At 56.3% G+C, this 21626-nt stretch overlaps 3 protein-coding genes across 5 annotated transcripts; 1 reads left to right on the top strand and 2 right to left on the bottom strand.

The window, feature by feature from the left end:
• The first annotated feature begins 566 nt into the window (after positions 1–566).
• Positions 567–9478, top strand: PRICKLE3 (prickle planar cell polarity protein 3). 2 transcript variants are annotated; one of them, XM_053891630.1, is made up of 9 exons: positions 567–715; positions 1857–1942; positions 2782–2965; positions 4903–5016; positions 5590–5727; positions 6479–6703; positions 6801–6987; positions 7763–8062; positions 8646–9478. In XM_053891630.1, the coding sequence occupies exons 1-9, from the start codon at positions 674–676 to the stop codon at positions 9236–9238; spliced, it is 1869 nt and encodes a 622-aa protein (XP_053747605.1). In that variant the 5' UTR covers positions 567–673; the 3' UTR covers positions 9239–9478. The 2 variants fall into 2 exon arrangements, with proteins under 2 accessions (XP_053747605.1, XP_053747606.1); XM_053891631.1 differs by having other exon boundaries at positions 6500–6703.
• A 3-nt stretch (positions 9479–9481) lies between these two features.
• PLP2 (proteolipid protein 2) lies at positions 9482–12417 on the bottom strand. The gene is made up of 5 exons (XM_019417474.1): positions 12164–12417; positions 10923–11075; positions 10722–10817; positions 10094–10184; positions 9482–9890 (listed from the first exon to the last, which is right to left on the bottom strand). Exons 1-5 carry the CDS (start codon positions 12257–12259, stop codon positions 9868–9870), a joined length of 459 nt encoding a protein of 152 aa, XP_019273019.1. The 5' UTR covers positions 12260–12417; the 3' UTR covers positions 9482–9867.
• A 3486-nt stretch (positions 12418–15903) lies between these two features.
• Positions 15904–19815, bottom strand: MAGIX (MAGI family member, X-linked). Of its 2 annotated transcripts, none has more exons than XM_019417468.2 (6): positions 19711–19815; positions 18703–18849; positions 17828–17910; positions 17515–17751; positions 17233–17404; positions 15904–16460 (listed from the first exon to the last, which is right to left on the bottom strand). In XM_019417468.2, the coding sequence occupies exons 1-6, from the start codon at positions 19757–19759 to the stop codon at positions 16153–16155; spliced, it is 996 nt and encodes a 331-aa protein (XP_019273013.2). In that variant the 5' UTR covers positions 19760–19815; the 3' UTR covers positions 15904–16152. The 2 variants fall into 2 exon arrangements, with proteins under 2 accessions (XP_019273013.2, XP_053747607.1); XM_053891632.1 differs by having other exon boundaries at positions 19627–19800.
• Positions 19816–21626: the final 1811 nt, after the last annotated feature.

Raw genomic sequence — 21626 nt, forward strand, 5'->3', positions numbered from 1 at the left:
AATATCAAATGGTCCTGGCTCTGATAGAGTTTTGGTGTGGGGGCTATGGGGGTGAATAAAAGTTAGTTCTCTGATGGTGGTGAGGGAGCACCAGCTGGGACTGCGATGGGCTTGGTGATCACACTTGCAGCATTCACTGGGGAGAAAGAGACCCTCGGAAGATCACCAGTGGGGAGGGGGCCAAGAGGTGGCTTTAACCCCTCCTCCCAATAACATCCAAGATAAATGGACATGAAACGCCAGTACAAGTACCCTAGCGCACCACTCCTTGCAGCCAGGTGGCCACTTCTAAGTTCCCCTGCCCCGCATCTCCCCCCCCCCCCCCCCCCCCCCCCCCGCCTCTTTAGGCCCTAAGATATTCCTTGAGAGGCCATGTGTTACCCTGAGGTTCTGGGAGGCGTGCCTTCTGAGGCCTGGTTCTGGCTCGGGGCAGGAAAGCTGGGGAGCTCTCCTGTACGGCGCTCCTGGGCTGCGTGCCCCTCACCTCTAGGCAGGGGGCGCCTTGGCCCGGGAATGAGTGCAGGCCCAGGAGCGGGCGGTGCTTGGCGCGCTCCTCCCATGCCGGTGTCAGATATACGGAACAGATCTCCCAGGCCGGACGCGCGGTGGCCTGACGGCCCGTGAGGATTCCATCGGCCTGACCCTGCCCGGCTTGACCCTGCCCGGGCGCGCCATGTTCGCGCGTGGGTCCCGGAGGCGCCGCTCCGGGCGCGCGGTGAGCGATACTCCGGGCAGCGGTGGGAGTCAGGGGTAAACTGAGGCCCAGGAGGGGGGCAGAGGATAGGGATAGCGAGGAGGCGCGCCACTGAGGGTTTGGGAATCCCCATCTCCAGATTCCCAGAACAGAGGGGCTGGGGCTGCTGGAAACGTGTGGATGAAGGAATGTGGAGATCTGGTGGCAGCTGCTCCCTAATCGCCTCTCTGCACACTTCCATCAGCACCCCAGGACCTGGTGGTCCTCTCGTGTGAATTCTGGGAGGGGATTCTGAGGGCCAAAAGACTGGGTCATGGAGTCCTGAATTGAGTAAGGACCTCCTGAGCATCTGAGGGAATCTTGTACCTTGGCAGAAAGTGATCTTAGGGGTGAGGCCCTACACTCCTGAGGTGCCTAAATACTAAGGGTCCAGGGATTGGGATTTGGAGTTAGAGGGCTTCCAGGCTTCTACCTGAGCCAGGAGCTTTTTGACTTCCTAGACAGTGGGGCTGCTCTTCCTTTGGAGGGGGTCTTTAAGTGGGGTCTGGGTTTGGTGGTCCAAAGGACCAAAGGCCAAGGCTTCTTGGGGTGGGGATTATTGAATGGATCATGGGCTTCCTGAGATCCTGATCCAGTTCCTTAGGAATGAAAGGGGGGAAGCCAGGGTTTGGGGGAAGGGCTTTGGAAAAGAGGGACAGGGTTCATGTGGGGATCCCAAGTGAGGATGGGGCCTCGGACTCCTACCCTGTGGAATTGGAGTGCTGCTGGCCTCCTGGATGGAGAAGGGGCCAAGATGAGGCCTGGGAGGGACACCCGGATTAGAGTCTCGGTGCTCTGGTGTGGAGAGTGTTCTGAGTTCTGGGGGAGGTGTTTGAGGCCTGGAGGAGTCAGAGGCTGGTGGGAGGTGTCCAAGGCTGGGTGAGGGGGAAGGGAATTCCCTGAAAAGGGGTATATAGGAAGGTGGCCTCAACTTCCCCGCCTCTACCTCAGTTGTGTCCTCCGCTCCTGCACTCCCGGCGCTGTCCCAGCCTGCCCAGCGCTGCCCTGGTGGGACAGGCCCTGGCGTGCGGTCGCGGGCCTGGGAGTGGAGAGGTGGGCGTTGACTTCTCTCTCCCCGCCCCCGCACCTCGTCTGGTACTGCGTCTGCCCTCACCCACTTCAGCCTCCAGAGGCGGAGGACCCAGACCGTGGCCAGCCCTGCAACTCCTGCAGGGAACAGTGCCCCGGCTTCCTGCTGCACGGCTGGAGGTAGGTGACCATCTGAGGGCCTTGTCTTTGTCAGGGCCCCGTCCTCAGGGGAACCCCCAGAAGCTCAGGCCACACCCGTAGGCTTGAGCTTAGTCCATGGAAGCCTCTCAGTTGGGGCAATAGCCTAACGCTCAGACTCAGGGCCCCGCCCCCTGACTCATTCCCAATTGTCCAGTTCCCAGGAAAACTCCACCCACTACATAGCCCCGCCCCCCAGAAGTGTTCTCGCCTGGTTGCCAGTCCATCCCTAGGGAAGTCCTCAGTCCCAGGGGCTGAGCACCATCCACTGACATCCAGCCCCTCTCAGACTCAGAACTCTTCTCCCAGACCCAGTGTCCTATCCTCCCCCTGGAGCCCTGTACCCCAAACGTCTCGTGAAATCCCACAGAACCCACAGCCGGCACACTCAGGCCCTACCCACAGGCTCAGAGCCCCCACCCGCCCACAAGTTCAGACCCAGCACAAGCTAGAGCCTGCCTCTAGGAAAAGTTCCCCCACAATATCCAAAGCCAGTCCTGGAAAGAAACCTCTGAATATGTAACTCCAATCTCAGACTCAGAGCCCCACCTTTATTCAGGCCCACTGCCAGGACAGTCTGACCGAGTCCCAGAGATGATAGTCAGGGGCCACAGCCCCACCTGCAGTTCACAGCCACTCCCTCTGCTCCTCTCTCACCCACAGCAGTCCCACCCCTGGGCCCAGAGCCCTGTCCTGGCTTAGAGTCCTTGCATGACGATAATCTGTATGTCCCTGCCCCTTATTTGTACTTCCTTGGGGCTGCCAAAGGGTCCAAGTGAGCTACTATGCCTTAGTAATTGACCCCCTTCCCTCTCCCTCAGAAAGATCTGTCAGCACTGCAAATGCCCGAGGGAAGAGCATGCTGTGCACATGGTGCCTGTGGACCTGGAACGCATCATGTGTCGGCTAATCTCAGACTTCCAGCACCACTCCATCTCCGATGATGACTCTGGCTGTGCCTCGGAGGAGTATGCCTGGGTGCCCCCTGGTCTCAAGCCAGAGCAGGTGACCAGAGGCTGCCACCTGCTCCTGTTCTCCAGTGGATGCACACACATGCAGGCACACACATATACACACTCAGGTAGAAACCTATTTGTGGGACCACACTAGGGTGTGTGGTCAAATTGCATGTATCCTTCTGACCCTTATGTAATCTTACAGTGGTCAGCCCCCCACAATTCTCAGGGAACCCTGAGTGGTCATTGAGTGGGTTAATTAGAGCATGTTCACCCCACTCCTATTCCATCTCTTAACTCAGGTCTTATCCCAGCACTTCATTCACCACATCACCATTAGTTAATTCATTCAACAAATAGTTATTGAACACCTACTGCATCCCAGACACTGTTCTAGGCACTGAGGACACAGCAGTGAACAAAACACAAAAAAATACATCCGCCCACATGGAAGTTAGATTCCTAAAGTGAACAACAGCCAATATAAACAAACCTGTAAAAATATGTCAGATGGTGTAAGGACTATGGAATAAAAAAGCAGGGAAGGAGTAGAGAGAAAGTTAGAACTGTAAATAGGGTGCCCAAGTCAACCTCTGTGAGAATATGATGTTTGGGCTTCCTGAAGGAGGTAAAGAAGTAAGCCATGCAGATACCCAAGGGTAGAGCTATCCAGGCAAAAGGAAGAGTTGATGCAAAGGCCCTGAGGCAGCAGCATTCTTGGCACGTGTGAGGAACAGTGAGGAGACCAGTGTAGCTAGAACAGTGAGTGACTAGGAAAGTGGGGGGAGGTGAAGTCCAAGAGGTGGAGGGGGGTCATGGAGACTTTGACCTCTACTCTGAATGAGGGGGAAGCCACGAAAGTGTTGTGAGCAGAAAGGGATGTGGTTTGTTTTAGGATTAGCAGGATCCCTCTGACTGCTGTGTGTAGAACAAAGAGTAAGGCTGGAAGCGGTTGGGGGGGGGGCGGAGGCAGTGAGGGAGAGGCTACTGGAGTAGTCCTGTGACTGATGACAATATTGGCAGTATAAGTAGCAAGTGGTGATCAGATTGCAGATGTTTCACAAGCAGAGCTAAGAGGATTTGCTTGTGAATATGTGAGAGAGAGGAGTCAAAAATGACCTCAAGGATGGATGGATTAACTGATGTGGGACCGGCCAAGGCCGGAGCAAGTTGAGGAGTAAGAACATAAATTTGGGTTTGGCCATCTGGAGTTTGAGATGCCTGTTAAAGGTTTGAGTGGCCATGTTGCTGGGATCTCAGGGGAGAAGTCACAGGGCTGGAGGTATGCATTTGTGAGGCATTAGCCATGATGTGGTATTCATAGCCATGAGGTTGGACATGATTCCCAAGGGACTGAATGTAGAGAGAGTCAAGAAACCCAAGGATGAGCCTGAGAACCCTCCCACATTTGGGGCTCAGCTATTTGAGGAGGAACCAAAAGGGAGACAGAGAAGGATCAGCCAATAAGGTAGAGGAAACCCAAGACAGTGTGGTATTCTAGAAGCCAAGGGAACAAAGTGTTTCCGGGATAAGGAAGTGATCAACTGTGTCCAGTGCTACTGATGAGTCCAGTTGTTATAGGGCCTGAGACGTGAACAATGATTTTAATGGTGTGCACCTTGTCAATGACCATGACAGGAACAGCTTTGGAAGAGGGGCAGGGATGGAAGGGGTGGGGAAGCCTGACTGAGGTCGGGTCTGGAGACAATGGGAGGAGAGGAAGTGGACACAGTGAATGCACCCAACTGCTATAAAAGGAAAGAGAATGGTGGAAAGGAAAGTGGGGTCAAGACCTGAAAGAACTTACAGTGTATTTGGGGGGTGATAGAAATGATCCAGACTGTAGGAAGGGGAGATGGAGAGTGTCACTAGACATTCCCTTGTGATGACTTTAATTTTCTCAGAGAAGTAGGGTCCCACCATCTCACTGTATCACAACTCACCCCTAGTCTCAATCATTGTCTCCCATTCCCCATGTCCTCCCAGGTATACCAGTTTTTCAGCTGCCTCCCAGAGGACAAGGTCCCCTATGTCAACAGTCCCGGGGAGAAATACAGGATCAAGCAGCTGCTGCACCAGCTGCCCCCACACGACAGTGAGGTGAGGAGAGAAAAGACAGGAAGGGCATGCCAGGTCGGGGTGGGGGGGGGCACAGCCTGAGCAAATGCTAAGCAGCTAGAAAGAAATGGACAGGGCCAGGGGCACCTGGGTGGCTCAGCCGGTTAAGCATCGAACTTTGACTCAGGTCATGATCTCACAATTTTGTGAGTTCCATCCCCGTGTTGGGCTCTGCGCTGACACTGCGGAGCCTGCCTGGGATTCTCTCTCTCTCTCTCTCCCTCTCTCCCTGTCTCTCTATCCCTTCCCTGCTCACACTGTCTCTGTCTCTCTCAAAATAAATAAATAAAACATTTTTAAAAAAAGAAATGGACAGGGTCAGAGGAGGAAAGGTAAGCTGATCTGAGGTGAAAGGTCTGGACAGACAGGGACAATCAGGACATTCCTTGGCAAAACCACAGCTGAGCCTCGGGAGAAGAGGTAAGGGGTGGGAATTTCAGGCAGGAAGTAACATCCATAGAAAGACCTTGAAGTGAACTCTGAGCTGAGATGAATTCTGGAAGGTGGGGAGGGGCAGGCATCATGGAAGGTGCCTGGAAGACCTTCCTACCCCAGGCACAGTACTGCACAGCACTGGAAGAGGAAGAGAAGAAAGAACTCAGAGCCTTCAGCCAGCAGCGGAAACGAGAGAATCTGGGGCGCGGCACTGTGCGCATCTTCCCCGTGACCATCACTGGAGCCATCTGTGAGGAGGTGAGCAAGGGAGGGCCTGGGTGAGTGAGTAGTGCCTTTGTTCCAGGCCCTGGTAAGATGAGGCCTGCCACTTAAGCCCTAGTGGTCTGTCTCTAATGTCCTCTCTGGTGGATGGGGTCTTTTCCTCCTATCCCACTGTTAGGCATGGACCATCCCTTACCACCTCCCTGGCCAGCAAGGTCTGTCTGTAGGACCCCCTGGTGGACAGAGCCTATTCCTCCCATCTCACTGTTGAGTGTGGTCTGTCTCTCGGGAGGCTCTAGTGGACCTTCTCTATTAGTTCCCTCCACTCAGTGGATGTGAGGTGTGGGCTGACTCTCTGGTCCTCTTGTGGTTGCAACATGTCCTTAAGAACTGACCCCCAGTAGCAGGACCTGTCTGTAGGGCCTAGTGGTGGGTCAAATTTATCTTCAAGGCCCCTCCTGGTAGGTAGAACCTGACCCTAAATCCTACTGTTAGGATCTAAGGTGAGGTTTGTCACTAAGTTTCCCCCACTGGGCCAGGCCTCTTTGATTTCCCCAGCTCCCTAAAGCCAAGATTTGCCTTTAAGGCCACCCATGATTAGAAGGGCCTGTCTCTATGGTTTCCCCCAGGAGTAGGGTCAGTCTCTAAGGTACCCTCCCCTGTAGGCAGGACCTGTCTCAAAGTTACCCCACTGGTGGAACCAGTCACAGAGGTCTGCCATGGGGATGGCCCAAGTGCGACCTGCATGACTTGGCTGACCCCATCCATCTGACCATCTTGGTGGCAGTGTCTATCTGTCATTTGGCAGTGTGGGAAGCAGATTGGAGGTGGGGACATCGCAGTGTTTGCCAGCAGGGCAGGCCTGGGTGCCTGCTGGCACCCACAGTGTTTTGTGTGCTCCACGTGCCGGGAGCTGCTGGTGGACCTCATCTACTTCTATCATGCTGGCAAAGTCTACTGTGGTCGCCACCATGCTGAACGCCTGCGCCCGCGCTGCCAAGCCTGTGATGAGGTTCGTGCCTCTCTACCCAGGGGTGGGAGTGGAGGGTGGGCAGGGCCACGGGCAGGCCCCTCTGATGGCCAAGGTGGCCTGTGTCCCCCCCCCCCAGATCATCTTCTCCCCTGAATGCACCGAGGCTGAGGGCCGGCACTGGCACATGGGTCACTTCTGCTGCTTTGAATGTGAAGCATCGCTAGGAGGGCAGCGCTATGTCATGCGTCAGAGCCGCCCCCACTGCTGTGCCTGCTATGAGGCCCGCCACGCGGAGTACTGTGATGGCTGTGGGGAGCACATCGGTGGGTGAACGTGACATTGAACAAGGGGACAGATGGACAGCTGGGCCATAGCACCACCCCAGCAGGATCCTCCGTTAATATTCCATGCTTTCAGTCTAGTGCCAGGACCAAAGCCCTATACCCTTCAATGCAAATCTCTCACCGGTATCCCCCGTTATGCCGTACTTTCTAAACCCCACCTGCACAACACTAGGCACCACGACACATCTAGGCCCACTTCCAGAGTTCCCTCTAATTCCCAGCCCCTCCCCCCCCTTAGTCCCTCAGCCAAAGCCCAACTCCCCCAAACTGTGCCCTATTCTGTCAAGATTCCTCCTACCTTCTAAACCACACCCTACCGTCTAAGACCCACTCCTTTCCCACCAAGGCCCCGCCCTACCTTCTTCTAAGCCCTGTTCCCACCACCCTGGTCTTTTCATCAGGTCTGCCTTCTGCACTGCATGCACCAGAAGCCACTTCTTAAAGTTGAAGCCTGACCCACATCTTAGAGTCCAATGCCAAGCCCCAACTCTGGGAGGGAGCACCCTAGGAAAGAAAGGGAAGGAGGAAACAGTTTCCAGAAAAGAAGGGATGAGGAAACTCAGGGCAAAGCCCAAAGCTCGGGTTTCCTGCTTTCTCCAGAGAAGAGCCCCATTCTGAAGAGTTGGGGGAAGGAGGGAGTCTTGGGACACCCTGCCTCAGATTCCCTGCCTCTTCCCAAGAAGGGCCCATTCAGAACGGGTGGGGATATGCCTGACGACCCTGCCTCAGCTTCCCCATTCTTCGGTCTCTGCAGGCCTGGACCAGGGGCAGATGGCTTATGAGGGCCAGCACTGGCACGCCTCAGACCGCTGCTTCTGCTGTAGTCGCTGCGGGCGAGCCCTGCTGGGCCGCCCCTTCCTGCCACGCCGCGGCCTAATCTTCTGCTCGAGAGCCTGCAGCCTGGGGTCGGAGCCCACGGCTTCTGGGTCCGGCCGCCGTAGCTGGAGCGCGGGCACAGTCCCCGCGCCTCTTGCAGCATCCACGGCCTCTTTCTCTGCTGCGGAGGAGGCGTCCGAGACCTCCACCAAAGGCACCAGCACGGAGCTGGAGCCTGGTGAGCTAACCCTCGAGCCACGCCCAGCCTCTAGAGCCACGCCCAGCCTCTACTCGTCCCTCCGCCTCAACCCTGGCCCCCTGAGCTCGATTCACCCAGGCCTTTCACCTGGGGCATCCCCGGCCCCGCCCCCATCTCAACCCTTGTTCCATCCCCAAACTAGGTCTCGTCTCCAGCCCAAACTACACCCCCCCGTGAACCCTGGTTCCTCCCCGCTCAGTTACAAGGCCAGTCCCCTAGCCTCAACTTGTTCCTGCTTGAGCCCGAGTTGTTCCTCCTTCCCTCCAAACCCTCGACCCTCCACCCTCCACGCCCAGGCCCCGCCCCTATCCTAAGGCAAATTTGGTCTGCTTTAGCCCATGCCACGCCCCTTCTATCAGAAGCCTAGCTCCCATTCCCTCCACCCAGAGCCTGCCCTAGGCCTCATATTGCCCAAATTCCCCACCTCGCTGCCCCCCTCCGACCCCTGTCCCCACTTTCCCAGTCCCGATGGGGGAAAGCAGAGAAAGCCTTTCCACAGGCCTCCCCTGGGTGATTGGGGGCGGGGGGAGATAACAGGGAGTTGCTCCATCTCTCTTTTCAGTTACAGGCCCCGAGGAGCCAGCCCGCTTTCTGAGAGGGGCCCCCCACCGCCACTCCATGCCAGAGCTGGGGCTCCGCAGTCCTCCCGAGCCACCCCCAGGACCCCCCAGACAGACAGACCCGAGCCCGGAAGATGGTGCCTTTGGTCGCCAGAGCACCCCTCGTGTCAGCTTCCGTGACCCTCTGGTGTCCGAGGGAGGCCCGCGGCGGACCCTGAGTGCGCCCCCAGCCCAGCGTCGCAGGCCACGCAGTCCCCCACCCAGGGCCCCCACCCGTCGCCGACGCCACCACCACCACAACCACCACTATCACCGCCGCCAATCTGGCAGATATCGCCACCACCAATGTGACTTGGGATCAAGATCGGACTCAGGATCTTGTTCCAGCTCACCTTCTAGCCCCAGTTCTGAGTCCTCAGAGGAGGATGGCTTCTTCCTAGGGGAACGCATCCCGCTGCCCCCGCATCTGTGCAGGCCCCGGCCTGCTCAGGACAATGCAACTGGAACCCCTAAATCCCCATCTCCACAGCTCTCCGGGAACTCACGCCCAGGGATGCCTCGCCAGGCCAGAGACAAGAACTGCATCGTGGCTTGAAGGCAGTGTAGTCCTGGAGGGCTCCATTCTCAAGTCCGAGTAGATGACCCCATCCCCCAACCTAAATCATAAATCCTCTTCCTCCTTCATCTGTTTTTTGTTAATGGAGTAATTTAATATTTGTTGTAAAACAGGCCTGGCTTCTTTACCTCCTTGCTCCAGCTGTCCTCCTCCCCAATTTTGCCCCTCCTGATGCTTGAGATTTATCCACATTTGATCAAAGGATTAATTTATTCATTACCATATGTTCTAACAATCTCTTTATTTATCCCTCCACAGAACCACCACCCACACTGAGGAGTTTTTTTGGTGTGGGTCACAACCTGGGACCTAAAATCTCAAATCTGAGGCTCCCTCCTCCCTCATTTTGTGGCTTAAGTGGGTGCATAGTCCAGGCAGAACAGGTGTCTCCTTTTGGATACTGCAGAAGGAAGGGGGACATAGGCACACCCATAAAAATGGCCACACCCAGGAGGAATTGGCAGGTAGGAAAATAGATTCTCCCGATAAAGGCACTTTTACTTCAAATAAGGGACTGGGAGTTGGCTGGGAGTGCTGTAGGAGCAGGAGGGAGTTATTTCCATGGAAGTGTTATTTGCAGGTTGCAGAGAGAAATGAAGGGAGTTCACCTACACCGGGCCATCTGCAGGGTCTGCAAGTGAGGAAAAGAGAGGAAAGCATTGGCTGGATTCATACGCCTATTTACAGACAAGAATACTGAAGCTTATGGTACTTACTGGCACTAAAGCCATCAGTACCAATAAGGGGCATTCATGCCCTTGGGAGACCCCTTTCCTTCTCTCCTCAGCCCCCTAAGCAACACTCCCCCCCCCCCCCACACACACACACACTTACCAGTAGGGGCTGCTGTATGTCTTTGCTGCCGCAAGGGGAAGGTGATGTAGGCATCATAGCCAAAGAGGCATGAAACAATTAGGCCCAGTACCTGAGGGTGGCGATGGGAGTAAGTGAGGTTGGATTAGGTTGGTCAGCTTACTCAGGCTTTTGCTTCTTTGTCCACCACCTCCAATGACTGCCCTACACAGGGATGGTGACTAAAACCCAGATCAGGAAGCCAGAGAGCCCCAGGGAAAGACCAGGAGACTGGAATCTACCCTACCCTCCCTCTTCCTAGACCCTCCCAACACAGGGAAACCACATGGTGGCCCCACATGTTGGTGGCACCATTCACACTGTACATTTGAGACAAAGTTCTAGCAGATGATAGTCTAATGTATTGACAAGGGGGCTGCCTCTTTGCTCTTCCCACAAAGGTCCCTGTGTTGGACAAAGTATGGCCTTTCACAGCAAATGGTGATCTTGGGAGGAAAACCAGGGCCTGGGCCAGACTTTCCTGTAGGCTCTGAGGACAAGTGTGGCCTGCTAGGGGTCACACACTTTCTGGCAAAAACAGGGGCAGAGATGGCCCCTGGATTCTCAAACCCCTCTCTCTTTACTTTAGAGCTGCCCCTGCAGCTTTTACCCCTGCGATGATTTTGGAGGCATTTCCTCTCTCAACCAGGACAACAATGGAGGTGATCAGGTAGAGGATGGCCGCTATGAGGGTTCGGAAGAAATCCTGTGATGTGTAGAGAGAAGAGGGAAGTCAGCATCCAGAGTTACTGGGACCATCCCACCTGCCCAGGTCCCTCCCTAACCACGCCATTTTCAGCCCCCTTCTCACACTCCAAGGCCAGTTGATGATCTGTATCTTAGTGTGCACGTCACACATGTAGATGACAAAGAAGATAGTAGCAAGGATCATTTCAACCACCGACAGGGAGGAGTATCCTGGTGTGGAGGCACTGAAGCAGATCAGAATCACCAGGCAAAATATCTGGAAGGATGACAGGGGAAAGGGGGCCTATGATCAGTGCCCATCAGGGCTGAGGGGATTGATTTAAACTGAAGGTCTTAAACTCAGATGCCTACCAGGACTGGAAAGATGACAAATAATAATCGCTAAACATTTATTGTGCGCTCATTGTGTCTCAAAGGTTCTTCTTCTAAGAGCTGTACAAATATTAATTTACTTAATTATCACGACAACCTAATGAGCTGGGTACTATTAGTATCTTTATTTTACAGGTGAGAAAAGTGAGCTCCAGAGAGGTTAAGTGACTTGCCCAGGGTCACCTAGCTAGTAAGGGGTAGCGTTGGGTGCCTCAATTTCGCCCCTTTTCCCTTCCAGCATAGGGGCGGGCTGCTGGGAGTGGTGCAGCCAGGTGTTTTGTGAGTACTGCTGGCGCCAGCTTCAGGGCCTTGACAGGGGCGGGACCTGCGGTTCCCTCGGCAACCCTTTTGGGAAGCGGTGAGAATGACACCGGAGGGGCAGGGCTGTGTTAAAGGCGTCGCACCCCTTTTACAAGTGAATCAAAGACGGCGCCCACTTTGAGGGAGGTAGGAAACCCAGGCTCCCGAGCGGCCGGAATAGCTAAGGACCTCCGGCCCGACCACAGAAGGGTGAGGAAGAACTGGTAAAAGGCGGACCGCCCTACCCCGAAGGACCAGCTCTCAGGGCCCCACCCCAACAGGCCCCGCCCCTGGGCTCCCGGCCAGCCCGCCCGCCTGTGCCCAGGCCGCGCTACGCCCTGCCACGGGAGGCCCCCCACCTCCCAGCCCCCTAGGATCCCTCGGTTGAGCCCACCGATGTGTCCACGCGGTCTCCCTCCACAGGGCCCCCCATATGCTCTATGGACCCCTTGCGTCACCCCGTGGCCCAGCAGCTCCTGACCACCTTCTCCAAACCCCACGGACTCGCCCCGAGCCCCCAGTTTCGGGCTTCTGCCGCTAAGTCACCCACCCACCCTCCCTCACTGGGGAGCGCCTCCGGGCCCACGTCTGCCTCACCTGGGGTCGCTGGGCTACGCGTGGTCCAGCCACCCCACCCCGCCTTTGCCCACCCGCCTATCCCGGGACGCTCACAATCTCAGCCAACAGGAGAATTCCCTTTCGGGTGCGCGAAAAGTTGGTGCAGGCAGCCCAGCAGCCGGGAGCCGAGAGGCGCTCGGAATCCGCCATCGGGTGCGCTGGAGTCCCTAGGGGCGCAGAGTATCTACTTGCTTGCTCGTGGATTGGGGGACGCTGCACACCCTGCCGTCTTGCCCGCCGTCTGGACGGGAAGGGGGCCCCCGAGGCGAAGGAGGGAGTGAATCACCTCGCAGAGCAGAAGCGGGCGGGGCCGGAGGGGGCCGGGCCAGGTGGCTGCCGCCCCGGAAGCCCCTTTGCCCCGCCTGCCAAGGATACTCCCCGCCTGTCTCATAGCCCCCAGGGCGCCCCACCTCCAGAGGCGCCAGCCTTTGAGGCTTGGCAGTGCGGGGTACCAAGTGCGGTAATGGCGGTAATGGCGAGACCTTTCGCGCTTTCAGAATAGGAATGCTTTCGGTGGTGACTCAATTCGGAACCGCGGGGATCTGGTTTTAGTGGGAGGAGGGGGGGAGGTATGACTCCGTTTCCTTAGCTGTAAAAATGACTGAGGGCATGGTTAAACCCATGTGTGTTTCCAGAATTCTGAATATTTCGGATCTTAGTTGTGTGTTTCTTGACACTCTCAGCGAGGTTTGAGGCTGCTCCGTTAAAAAAAAACACACACACCTTAATATTTCTTCAAGAAAAGGTGTGGATGTCGTTTACAGTAAGTGGGATAAGTCAAAACTGAAAATTGTGCCTCGTTAAGTCAGGTCAGGTTTCGTAACCAAATGGTTCCCAACATGTGCTTTTTGGACTTCGGAATTTCGGATAAAAGACCATGGTTGGTGGAATAAACCTCCTAGCAGTGATGGAAATGAGACTGTGCTAGCGCACCGGCTAAAAGAGAACAGGGCTTGGTGAGCATCAAGCTGCTCAGTAAATCGGGACAGATATTAGTAACAGTGTCACAGCCCAGGGTCTGATTCTCTGTTCTGCAATCCTAGGGAAGCCCTGGCCCTAAGTGCTGGGCCTCCATTTCCTGGTTCTAAGGAGAGCAGCCACCAGCACAGCCCTTGATGAGGAATGGGGAAGGATCATGGATTTCTTTATTGCTGGAAGTTTGACAAGATGAGAGGAAGGCTCCTGGGGTGCCAGTCTGGGTGACAATGCTGATGACATTTGAAGTGTGTCATCCTAAGTGAGCAATTTCTCCTGACTCAGCCTTGATTTCTGCATCTGAGACATACACCTGGTCACGGGAATCTGGATATTCATGGAGATGTGCTGAGGATCACACTATCCAGACTGGACTTGGTTTTATTCTCACCCCATTTTAGGAGGGAAGAGTTGTAGCTGGAAGGCCAGGACAGTTCAACACAAGGACCTGCCTGTACCCCCAACCTGGGGCCCCTCAAAACCAAGGAAGGGGCACCCCTCTGTCAACCCAAATTGCTGAGAGTGGTTGGGTGGTGGAAGGAATGAAGCACATTTCTCCCACCTCTGAATGTGTGCTTTCAACTTTGTGAGGACATGTCTGAGATTCTAGAACAAAACAAACTCTGCTCCACCTCAGGGCCTTTGCACTTGCTGTTCCCATGGCTGTCAATGCCCTTCCTCAAGCTCTTCATACATTTGGCTTCTGGTCATTCAGGTCCCAGCTCAAATGTTATGTCTCCAAAGAGACCAGCAGCCCACCATCATCACCTCCACCAACATAACCTCCTTTTGTTATTTTTATAATTCTGGCCTCTGAAGCTATCCTTTATTTATTCATTTTCTTGTCTTTTCTGACATAAATCTACACAAGGTTAGAAATCTTTATGTTTTTCATTCCACCGTCTCCCTAGTGCAATTATTTTGTCAGATGCAGGTGAGATTAAGAGGACAGTCTTGGGAATCTGGCCTTGATTAAGATTTTTTAGGGGGCACCTGGGTGGCTCAGTCAGTCAAGTGTCTCTTAATTTTTGGCTCAGGTCCTGATCCCACGGTTGATCTCATGGATCTCCATGATCTCATGGAGCCTGCTTAAGATTCTCTCTCTCCCTCTCCCCCACTTGCACTCTTTTCTCTCTCTCTCTCTCTCTCTCTCTCAAAAAAAAGATTTTTTAATGTTTGTTTTTGAGAGCAAGAGAGAGAGCAAGCAGGGGAAGGGGAGGGAAGGGGGGGGGTACAAAAGATCCAAAGCGGGCTCCCTGATGACAGCAGAGAGCCTTATCCGGGGCTTGAACTCACGAACTATGAGAACATGACCTGAGCCAAAGTTGGATGCTTAACCAACTGAGCCACCCAGGTGCCCCCAAAAAGATTTTTTAAAAGTAATCTCTACACCCAACATAGGGCTCAAACTCACAGGTGTGAGTCAGCGGGCTGGGCTGAATAAAACCCCCAGATCAAGAGTTGCATACTTCACCTACTGAGCCATCCAGGTACCCCATTCTGGCTTTAAATCTTGCTTCAACACCCTCCCTCAAGTCATTTATACTGTCTGGGCTCACTTCCCTCCCCCATGAAATGGACACAACAGGATTGTTGAGTAGAGGAGTAAGTAGATGAAAATAGATAGTGCAAGTAAAGCCAACAGGGGAGGCAAGGCTAAGTAAATGGTGGCTGGGGTTACTATTATTAGTCTCCTGGGTGTGACTGTGTTTATAGGACTGGGGCTCCTGACTTCCATAGAGCCACACCTCCACCAGGCTTCCTGAGTCAAGGGTAGCTGGAAGCCCCAGCGCACTCTCCCACAATGTCCACAGTGCTGACCATTCAAGGGGTCACCTCTTTATACCCTGGCTCCCAGCCTGGATTTGCAGTCCTTCTCTCCTCTCAGTGTCACTCTGGAAACTCACCTCTGGTCTTTCAATTTGTCGCCCCTCTCCGACCCCTCCCTGTAGAGGTGGGAGTTGCCCACTCCTGCCTGACCACAGCTTCCTTCATTGGGGGTATGGGGCCAAGTGTTCAGGATGTGGTGACAAGCGGAGGTGACTGGACATTTCTGGCTTCAGCCAGTGCTGGCTTTGGGGCTATCCCGGTTGGAGTCCTGCTGGCCATATAAGCCCTGGCTTTGGGGCACTGCTCCCAGGATGGAGGAAACTCTGGCCTCTCCCAGGACCGGAACGCCCAGCATGTGGCGTGTGCATACAAGCCTGGCTGCAGTTCCTCACCATCTATGGAAGAGGGGGCCACGGCTCAAAGGTTCTAACAGCCTTTTTTTAGCCCAGCCCGCTGACTCACGCCTTCCCGACTCCACCCCAAAGGGGGTTCCAGGGCCCCAACCAATGCCCTAAGGGTGGCAGTCAACGTGCCAGCAAAAGCTGGTCAACCAGGCCGGAAGTGAGAGACCACAGGCTCCTGGCGAAAGAAGCCACCCAGGTTCTAGCCTTGCTATCTGCTCATCAGCTGAGGGTCTGGAGGATTCCTGCCTGGAGCTGTGGGTATATAGGTGCACTCCCGCTACAACGGGCCCACCTCTGCATTCCCCGTGCCAGGAGCAAAGATTATCTGTGAGCCCTGCACACCTCCCCAAAAGTGAAACGAATGCGGAGAGAAGCAGGAGTTGGGGAAGAGAAACCGAGTGGGGAGAAAGCACGCCCGGCTGAGGATCAGCAAAAGCAGACCCCGCTAGAGGCACAAGTGAAACAACACGAAGTTTGTCAATGGCTGCAAGAAGAGGCCCTCCTTGAAACCAGATCGACCCACCCCCTCATTTACGGGGTGAACTCAGGAGCCCCACCCGGCCTACAGCACCTGGCAAGTCAAGATTGGGTCGAACCATTTTATTACCACCCCCGCTCGAAACCAGAAGCGCTGGTCTGGCCCGTCCGGAGGGCTGTACCACTGACACCGCGAGGGGAGCATGAGCTGGTCCGCTGCTCAGCAGGAAGCAGGGTGAGACAACACAGAGAGGAAGCTCTCCCCGCCCATGATAGCGATGCTAGTGTGAGGCCGGCGGGGCACACCAGATACAGGTTGGGCTGTACCAAGGGAGCACTGAACCCTCTGTTACATGCTCAGTGCCTCCGCCTCCCAGCTGCCATCTCCAGAGCAAGCTGCGCAGCCCCTGGGACCCCTAGGGCCCGCGAGAGCCGTTCCTCACTCGGCACCAGCCAGGGTCCCGGGGAACCTGGGGTTCGGTCATCAGGGTCCTCTGTGCGGCGCTCAGGTGGAGGAACCGCGGGGCAGTCGGCTGCCCCCTCTGGGCTAGGCTCTGGGCTGCCCTGGGTTTGGGCCATAGTACGGGATAGCGGGTGCTGATGTGGGGAAGCGCTGGCGCTGCGAGACTTCATCACCTCTGGTCCCCCAGGATCTGGCCTGCGATCTGGGGATGGCAGAACTGCGGGTTAGATTGGGCGATAGGATGGGGAACTGAGAGCCAAGCCCCATAGTGGAGCGTGGCAGGGAGGCTCCAGGGGCTTGCAGGAGACAGAGACCCCAATCCTTAGAGAAATATCCCTTTGAGGACTGGACACAACATTCAGGAACCGATGCCACCCCTCAAGACCCCCCCCCAACACCACTTTTCCCAAGACCGTGCCCCACCTGAATCCAGAACATGCCCCCCCCCAAAATAATTTCCTACAATCCCCAAAGGAAATCAAACCCTGACGGTGACCTCAAGATGCCAAACCCCTCCTATCTAGTACCGTAGACTCTCCCTTTCCTTAACCCACCTCCCTCTACTCCCAACCTTTTCCCTAATGGACCCCTCAGCTTTGGAACTAGACCCCCCTACCCTCTGTATCCCCCTCGCTTCACCATCCCATGCTCTCCCTGCTGAGACCCACTCTGCCTTCTGATGTGAGGACCACAACTCTTCCTTCTGAACATCCACTTTTACCCCAGACCCGTTCTCCCCACTCCTCTCCCAGTACCTCAAAAGCCTCCACTCTAAAATCTACTTTTATTCCTATCCTGGGACCCTGCCCTTCCCAACCCTGCTTTTGGTAATACCATGACCCGTCACAGACAGTGAACTCTGACCCTGCCCACTGAGACCACCACCTCTTCGTGCCCTGGACCCCAGCCTCTCCACTCTGCCACCCTCTCCTTCCTCTCACAGATCTCTGACCCCTCTCCTTTGGGAAACCCACCATCTCCTTTCTGAGGCCCTCCCATCCCCTCAGGCTTGCCGGGGTGGGTTTCAAGGGGCCTGCTTAATACAAGGCGGAGACGGGGTCCGCCTGCGCGAATCCGCTCCACCACCTGCGCGTGGGTGAGGCCCTGCGTTGGCTCTCCGTTGAGGTGGAGCACGAGGTCCCCGGCCTGCAAGAATACAAGGCGAGGGGTGTTGTAAAAAGAACAGATGGAGGACACCCCAACAAAGGGTAAGGACTGGGCTAGTCCTGTTTAATGAAGGGTGTCTTATACCTTACCTGCAAGCGACCACAGCGCTGTGCCGGCCCATCCTTCAGCAGCCCACGCACTGCCAGAGGAGTATCCCCGGCTGAATCTTGGCCTCCGCTTAATGTGAGGCCAAAGCCCGCGGAACCGCGAACCAGTTCCACATAGAACCGTCCAGAGGCCTGGAGCGGCTTCGAAGCAGAACGTGCCTTATTCTGGGTCACTTGGGGCGGTGCAGTACCTGTACCCAAGGTCTCTGACCGGTGATGCTGGAGTAAAGACACAAGTGTACATACATTTCCAGTCTAAAAACAGGTGGCATTCTTTAAGAAGACAAAATGGTACCTGGGGCCGGTGATCCACAAAAGTGGCATTAGGCAGGCGACTGTCTGTAACCTCTATGTCGGCAGAATCTAGCACACTAATGGCTGGAAGATGGAAAAGGCAATCAGAGGGATGCTCCATGGAAACCACCAAGGATCTACCCCCTGATTTAACATTCTAGCCTCACCTCATTTCCTTGCCTGTGGAACGCAGAGAGACACACGCACTCATTTAACTGAACTCAGCACACCTGAATAACTGACTTGACCCCCCCCCCCCTACCTTTTTAAGTAATAAATCTGGGCCCGGCTAATAGAATAAGCCTCCAGACTTTCCTACGGCCCTCTAATACACACGAAGATCTCGCTCCTCATATTAACACCCTCAGGCCCTCCCTGGAGGGTGCAATTCCAAGATTGGGCTCCGGAACTTTCCAGGCTCCGCCCTCTAACTGGCCTATAAACTTCAACCCATTCCTGACATTTCGAGTCCCGCCCCTTCGCGTTTGTAGGCTCCACCCCCTAGAGTGGCTTTCCAGGACCGCCCCTTAGCCAAGTGCCCGCCCCCAACGCTCTCCAGGACCCACCTTCTCAGAAATGCCATTCAAAGCCCCACCGACAGGGATAACCAATCCGGCCCGCACTCACAACTAGCCATGCAACATTCACCTACTGCAGTAACCTTCCCAGTGTCACCTCCTGGAGGAATATTCTAGGATCACGTCAGGGCTCCCCCGTCTCGCAGCTCCCTCCGAGCCCCGCCCCACCAGTCCCCCCCCCAGGGGAGCATTGGCCCCACCCAGGGGAGCAACCAACCATCCCGGGTCCGCTACGTCAGAATCCGGCTCCAGTCAGACCCCGCCCCCCGGGAGGCCCCGCCCCGACCCCGACACGCACCGGCCTTGGGGCGCAGGCGCAATGTGGCGCCCGTCCTGCGTACCAGCGCCGCCACGTCGGCCGCAGCTCGGGCCGCCAGGGGGCGCGCGTCCAGCCGCGCCAGGAGCTGCCGGGCTCTGGGGCCCGCGGGCAGGGAAAGGCCCCGGCCTGCGCGGGTGAAAGGAACAGGTCAGCGCCCGCCGGAGCCTCGGCCAACCCCCACGCTCCCCGACGTCCGAAGACCTAGAATGCCCCTCAAGATCTTCAGAGCCCCCCGACCACTCGCTCGATAGTTCCGAAGGTCGCCCACTGCCCCTCTCAACTCCCGCGACCCCCAGACCATCGCGAGTATGCCGGTGGACCCCCGCCTGCCCCCACCATAATCCTGGAGATAGCTATTTGGCCGAAATATTCCCGGACCCTTCCGAACATCTTGGGACTATCTCTGGAGGTCTCCGACTGCCCCTTCATAACCCCAGATTCCAAACTCTTTCCGCACGATATCGAGAGGGACCCCGATTTCTCCAGATGCCCCGACAGAACAGGGTCGGCCGCCGCTGCGGCCCCGGCACCCCCGATTCCCCTTCCAGATATCCAGGTATCCAGATACCCTGATGGCCCACGTAGTCCCAGATTGCCCCTCCATTTATCCCAGAGGCTCCCCGCCTAACGCCCCCACCCCCGCAATTCACTACAGACCCTGAGTGCCCAGGTGTCCCCAGTGACCCGGGCAGACCCCTGTGGCACAACTCCCCGGAGACTCCTGAGAGCCCCCGGGTCTGGTACACGGCCCCGCGGTGCGGATGCGGGTGCGGGTACGGGTGCAGGTCGGAGACCTGGAGCCCAGCCCGGGTCGCCGGGCCCCCCTTCTCGCCGCCGCCGCCACCGCCACCGCCACCGCCACCGCCACCGCCACTAGGGCGCCGGGGCTGCTTTGTTTACTACCTGTCGGAAGGAAAAGGTGAGGAGCAGACAGGCGGGGCGAGGGGGTGACAGGGACGCGCCCAGTCCCTCTCCACCCTCCCGTACCTCCTCTGCTCCCCCTAGGGTCCGTGACGCCCCCCGCGCGCGGCTCCATGACCCGAAGTCGGTCGGGTGGACGCACGGCCGCCAGCGACGCGTTTGGAGCTCCTGGGCGCGCTCACCTGGCGGCCCGCCCGAGCCTGGGCGCCGCTGTAGCCGGCTGGTCCCGTGCCCGGCGACCTGACCCGCGCAGTCACCTACCTGGCGGCAGGCAAGGAGGCCTGGCTGTGGGAGCCAGCGTGAGCGCTTGGCCTCCCTCTACCTCAAGCGCCCCCTCTGCTCTCCCAGGACCCTGGGCTGTGCTCCTTTTCCCACCCAGGAGAGGCTTTATTCCGTGAGCGAGAAGGGGAAGTCGAGGCCCAGAAAAGTTAAGGTCCCCGCCCCAGCTCTGACAACTAAGCACGGGGGTGCAGAAGTGGAACCCACGTTTACCAGGGAACTCTGCAGCCTCCAACAGAGCTTTGCTCCTGGTAGTTACTCGGTACATTTGCAGTGAACGTTGGCCTGAGCCAGGACCTACGTGGGAACTGGAAGAGTCTGTTGAGCTGGGCAGGGGGTAGCCCTTGAGGAGACTTGGGTACCACGGGAGGGTTTGGAGCCCTGAGCATGATAGGGCTGGGAGACTCAAGAAGCTGGGAAGGGCAGGTGCCCTGGAGAGTGGAGGGGTGGTAGGGGCCTGAACTTGAGGAGGCTTTGAAGGCCCCCCTGTTGGGAGGGGACACCAGCCAATGAGAGGTGAGAAATGAGGCCTCTCTTAGGTATTAAAAGTGGGGGCAGCCTGGGGACAGAGGTCCGGGGGGGGGGCGCTTGGGCACAGTGCTACTGTAGTGGAAGGAGGAATGGGGTGCAATGAGAGACAGTCTGTGACCACCGTGACCACCACTTTGTGGAGGAAGAAACTGAGGGGCACAGGGGCTCAGACACCTGTCCAGGGCCCTACAGCCGGCCAGTCTCAAGAACCTTACCCCCAACATGCACTGTTTCTGTGACTTTCACTATAAGCTGTGGACACACTGTGTCCTGATGCTCATTCTGGGTGGCCGGGCAGCCTCTCTGGGCCACCTTTCAGGGTCTCTGTGGTGTCATAGGTGAGAGGGGCAGAATGGTCCCTGCTTTCCTTCCTCCTGGAATGTTGTGGCCCTCCCACCTCTGATCTGACCTTGTCTGAAGGGAAATACACTGGACCTTGTTGACTGACTTTCCCTGCTCTAGTTGAAACTTCAAGCAGTAAAGATGGAAAGCACAGCTTTCAATATGGGGCTCATGGCTCTGGGAACTGGTGATTGGTGTAGAGGGGTGATTACATTCTGCAAAAAGAGAGCTTCAGGCTGTGTGGATTGGTGGACAGGAGGTTTTGCAGGGTTTGTGCACTCTTGTAAGGCGAGGCTGGGGGGGGGATGATGAGGGGAGGCTTTCAGGCATTGACAGCCTCAGTGCTTTGGAAATGGGTCATGGAACTTGCCAAGTGGATGGGGGTTCCAGGGTCTAGAAATGAGAAAAGCTTCCAGAGTAGGAGATGCTCAGTTTTGGGTGACTTTGGGAAAGAATGGGATGTCTAGGGTCATCCAGGTCATGATCTCATGGTTCGGGAGTTTGAGCCTGGCGTCCAGCTCTGGGCTGATGGTACACAGTCCGCTTGAGATTCTGTCTGTCCTTCTCTCTGCCCCTGCCCTAATCAAAATAAATAAGTAAACATTAAAAAAAGAATGGGGTGTCCATGGAGGCCTCCGGGATTAACTGTAATGGCAGGGGCCCTGGGTGTTGAGTGGGGGTTCACTGAGAGCTGAAGCCAGCAGGGCCACAAATGGGGACACAGTCAAAGATTGAGTTGAAGCAACAGTTCTTAGGTCATTGAGGATGTTGGCAGGGTTGTGGGGTGGGGGCATCCAGACAGAAGGCTGACCCTAGTTACACAAGGTGGA

The sequence above is a fragment of the Panthera pardus genome, unplaced genomic scaffold, assembly GCF_024362965.1.
Source record: "Panthera pardus isolate Hobbes unplaced genomic scaffold, ASM2436296v1 HiC_scaffold_27, whole genome shotgun sequence".
In the NCBI taxonomy this organism is placed as follows: Eukaryota; Metazoa; Chordata; class Mammalia; order Carnivora; family Felidae; genus Panthera; species Panthera pardus.

Bases quoted from the DNA above. Each gene is read 5' to 3' on its own strand.
- PLP2 (XM_019417474.1), bottom strand. From the start codon at position 12,259: ATGGCGGATTCCGAGCGCCTCTCGGCTCCCGGCTGCTGGGCTGCCTGC. The intron at 11,076-12,163 runs GTGAGCGTCCCG...TCATCCTTCCAG, and splicing joins TTCTCCTGTTGGCTGAGATT to ATATTTTGCCTGGTGATTCT. The intron at 10,185-10,721 runs GTAAAAGCTGCA...CGCCACCCTCAG, and splicing joins CCTCCAAAATCATCGCAGGG to GTACTGGGCCTAATTGTTTC.
- PRICKLE3 (XM_053891630.1), top strand. From the start codon at position 674: ATGTTCGCGCGTGGGTCCCGGAGGCGCCGCTCCGGGCGCGCG. The intron at 1,943-2,781 runs GTAGGTGACCAT...CCTCTCCCTCAG, and splicing joins TTCCTGCTGCACGGCTGGAG to AAAGATCTGTCAGCACTGCA. The intron at 6,988-7,762 runs GTGGGTGAACGT...CGGTCTCTGCAG, and splicing joins TGGCTGTGGGGAGCACATCG to GCCTGGACCAGGGGCAGATG.
- MAGIX (XM_053891632.1), bottom strand. From the start codon at position 19,759: ATGGAGCCGCGCGCGGGGGGCGTCACGGACCCTAGGGGGAGCAGAGGA. The intron at 18,850-19,626 runs GTAGTAAACAAA...TCACCCGCGCAG, and splicing joins TCACCTTTTCCTTCCGACAG to GCCGGGGCCTTTCCCTGCCC. The intron at 16,461-17,232 runs GTGGGTTTCCCA...TGCCATCCCCAG, and splicing joins AGGGCCTCAGAAAGGAGATG to ATCGCAGGCCAGATCCTGGG.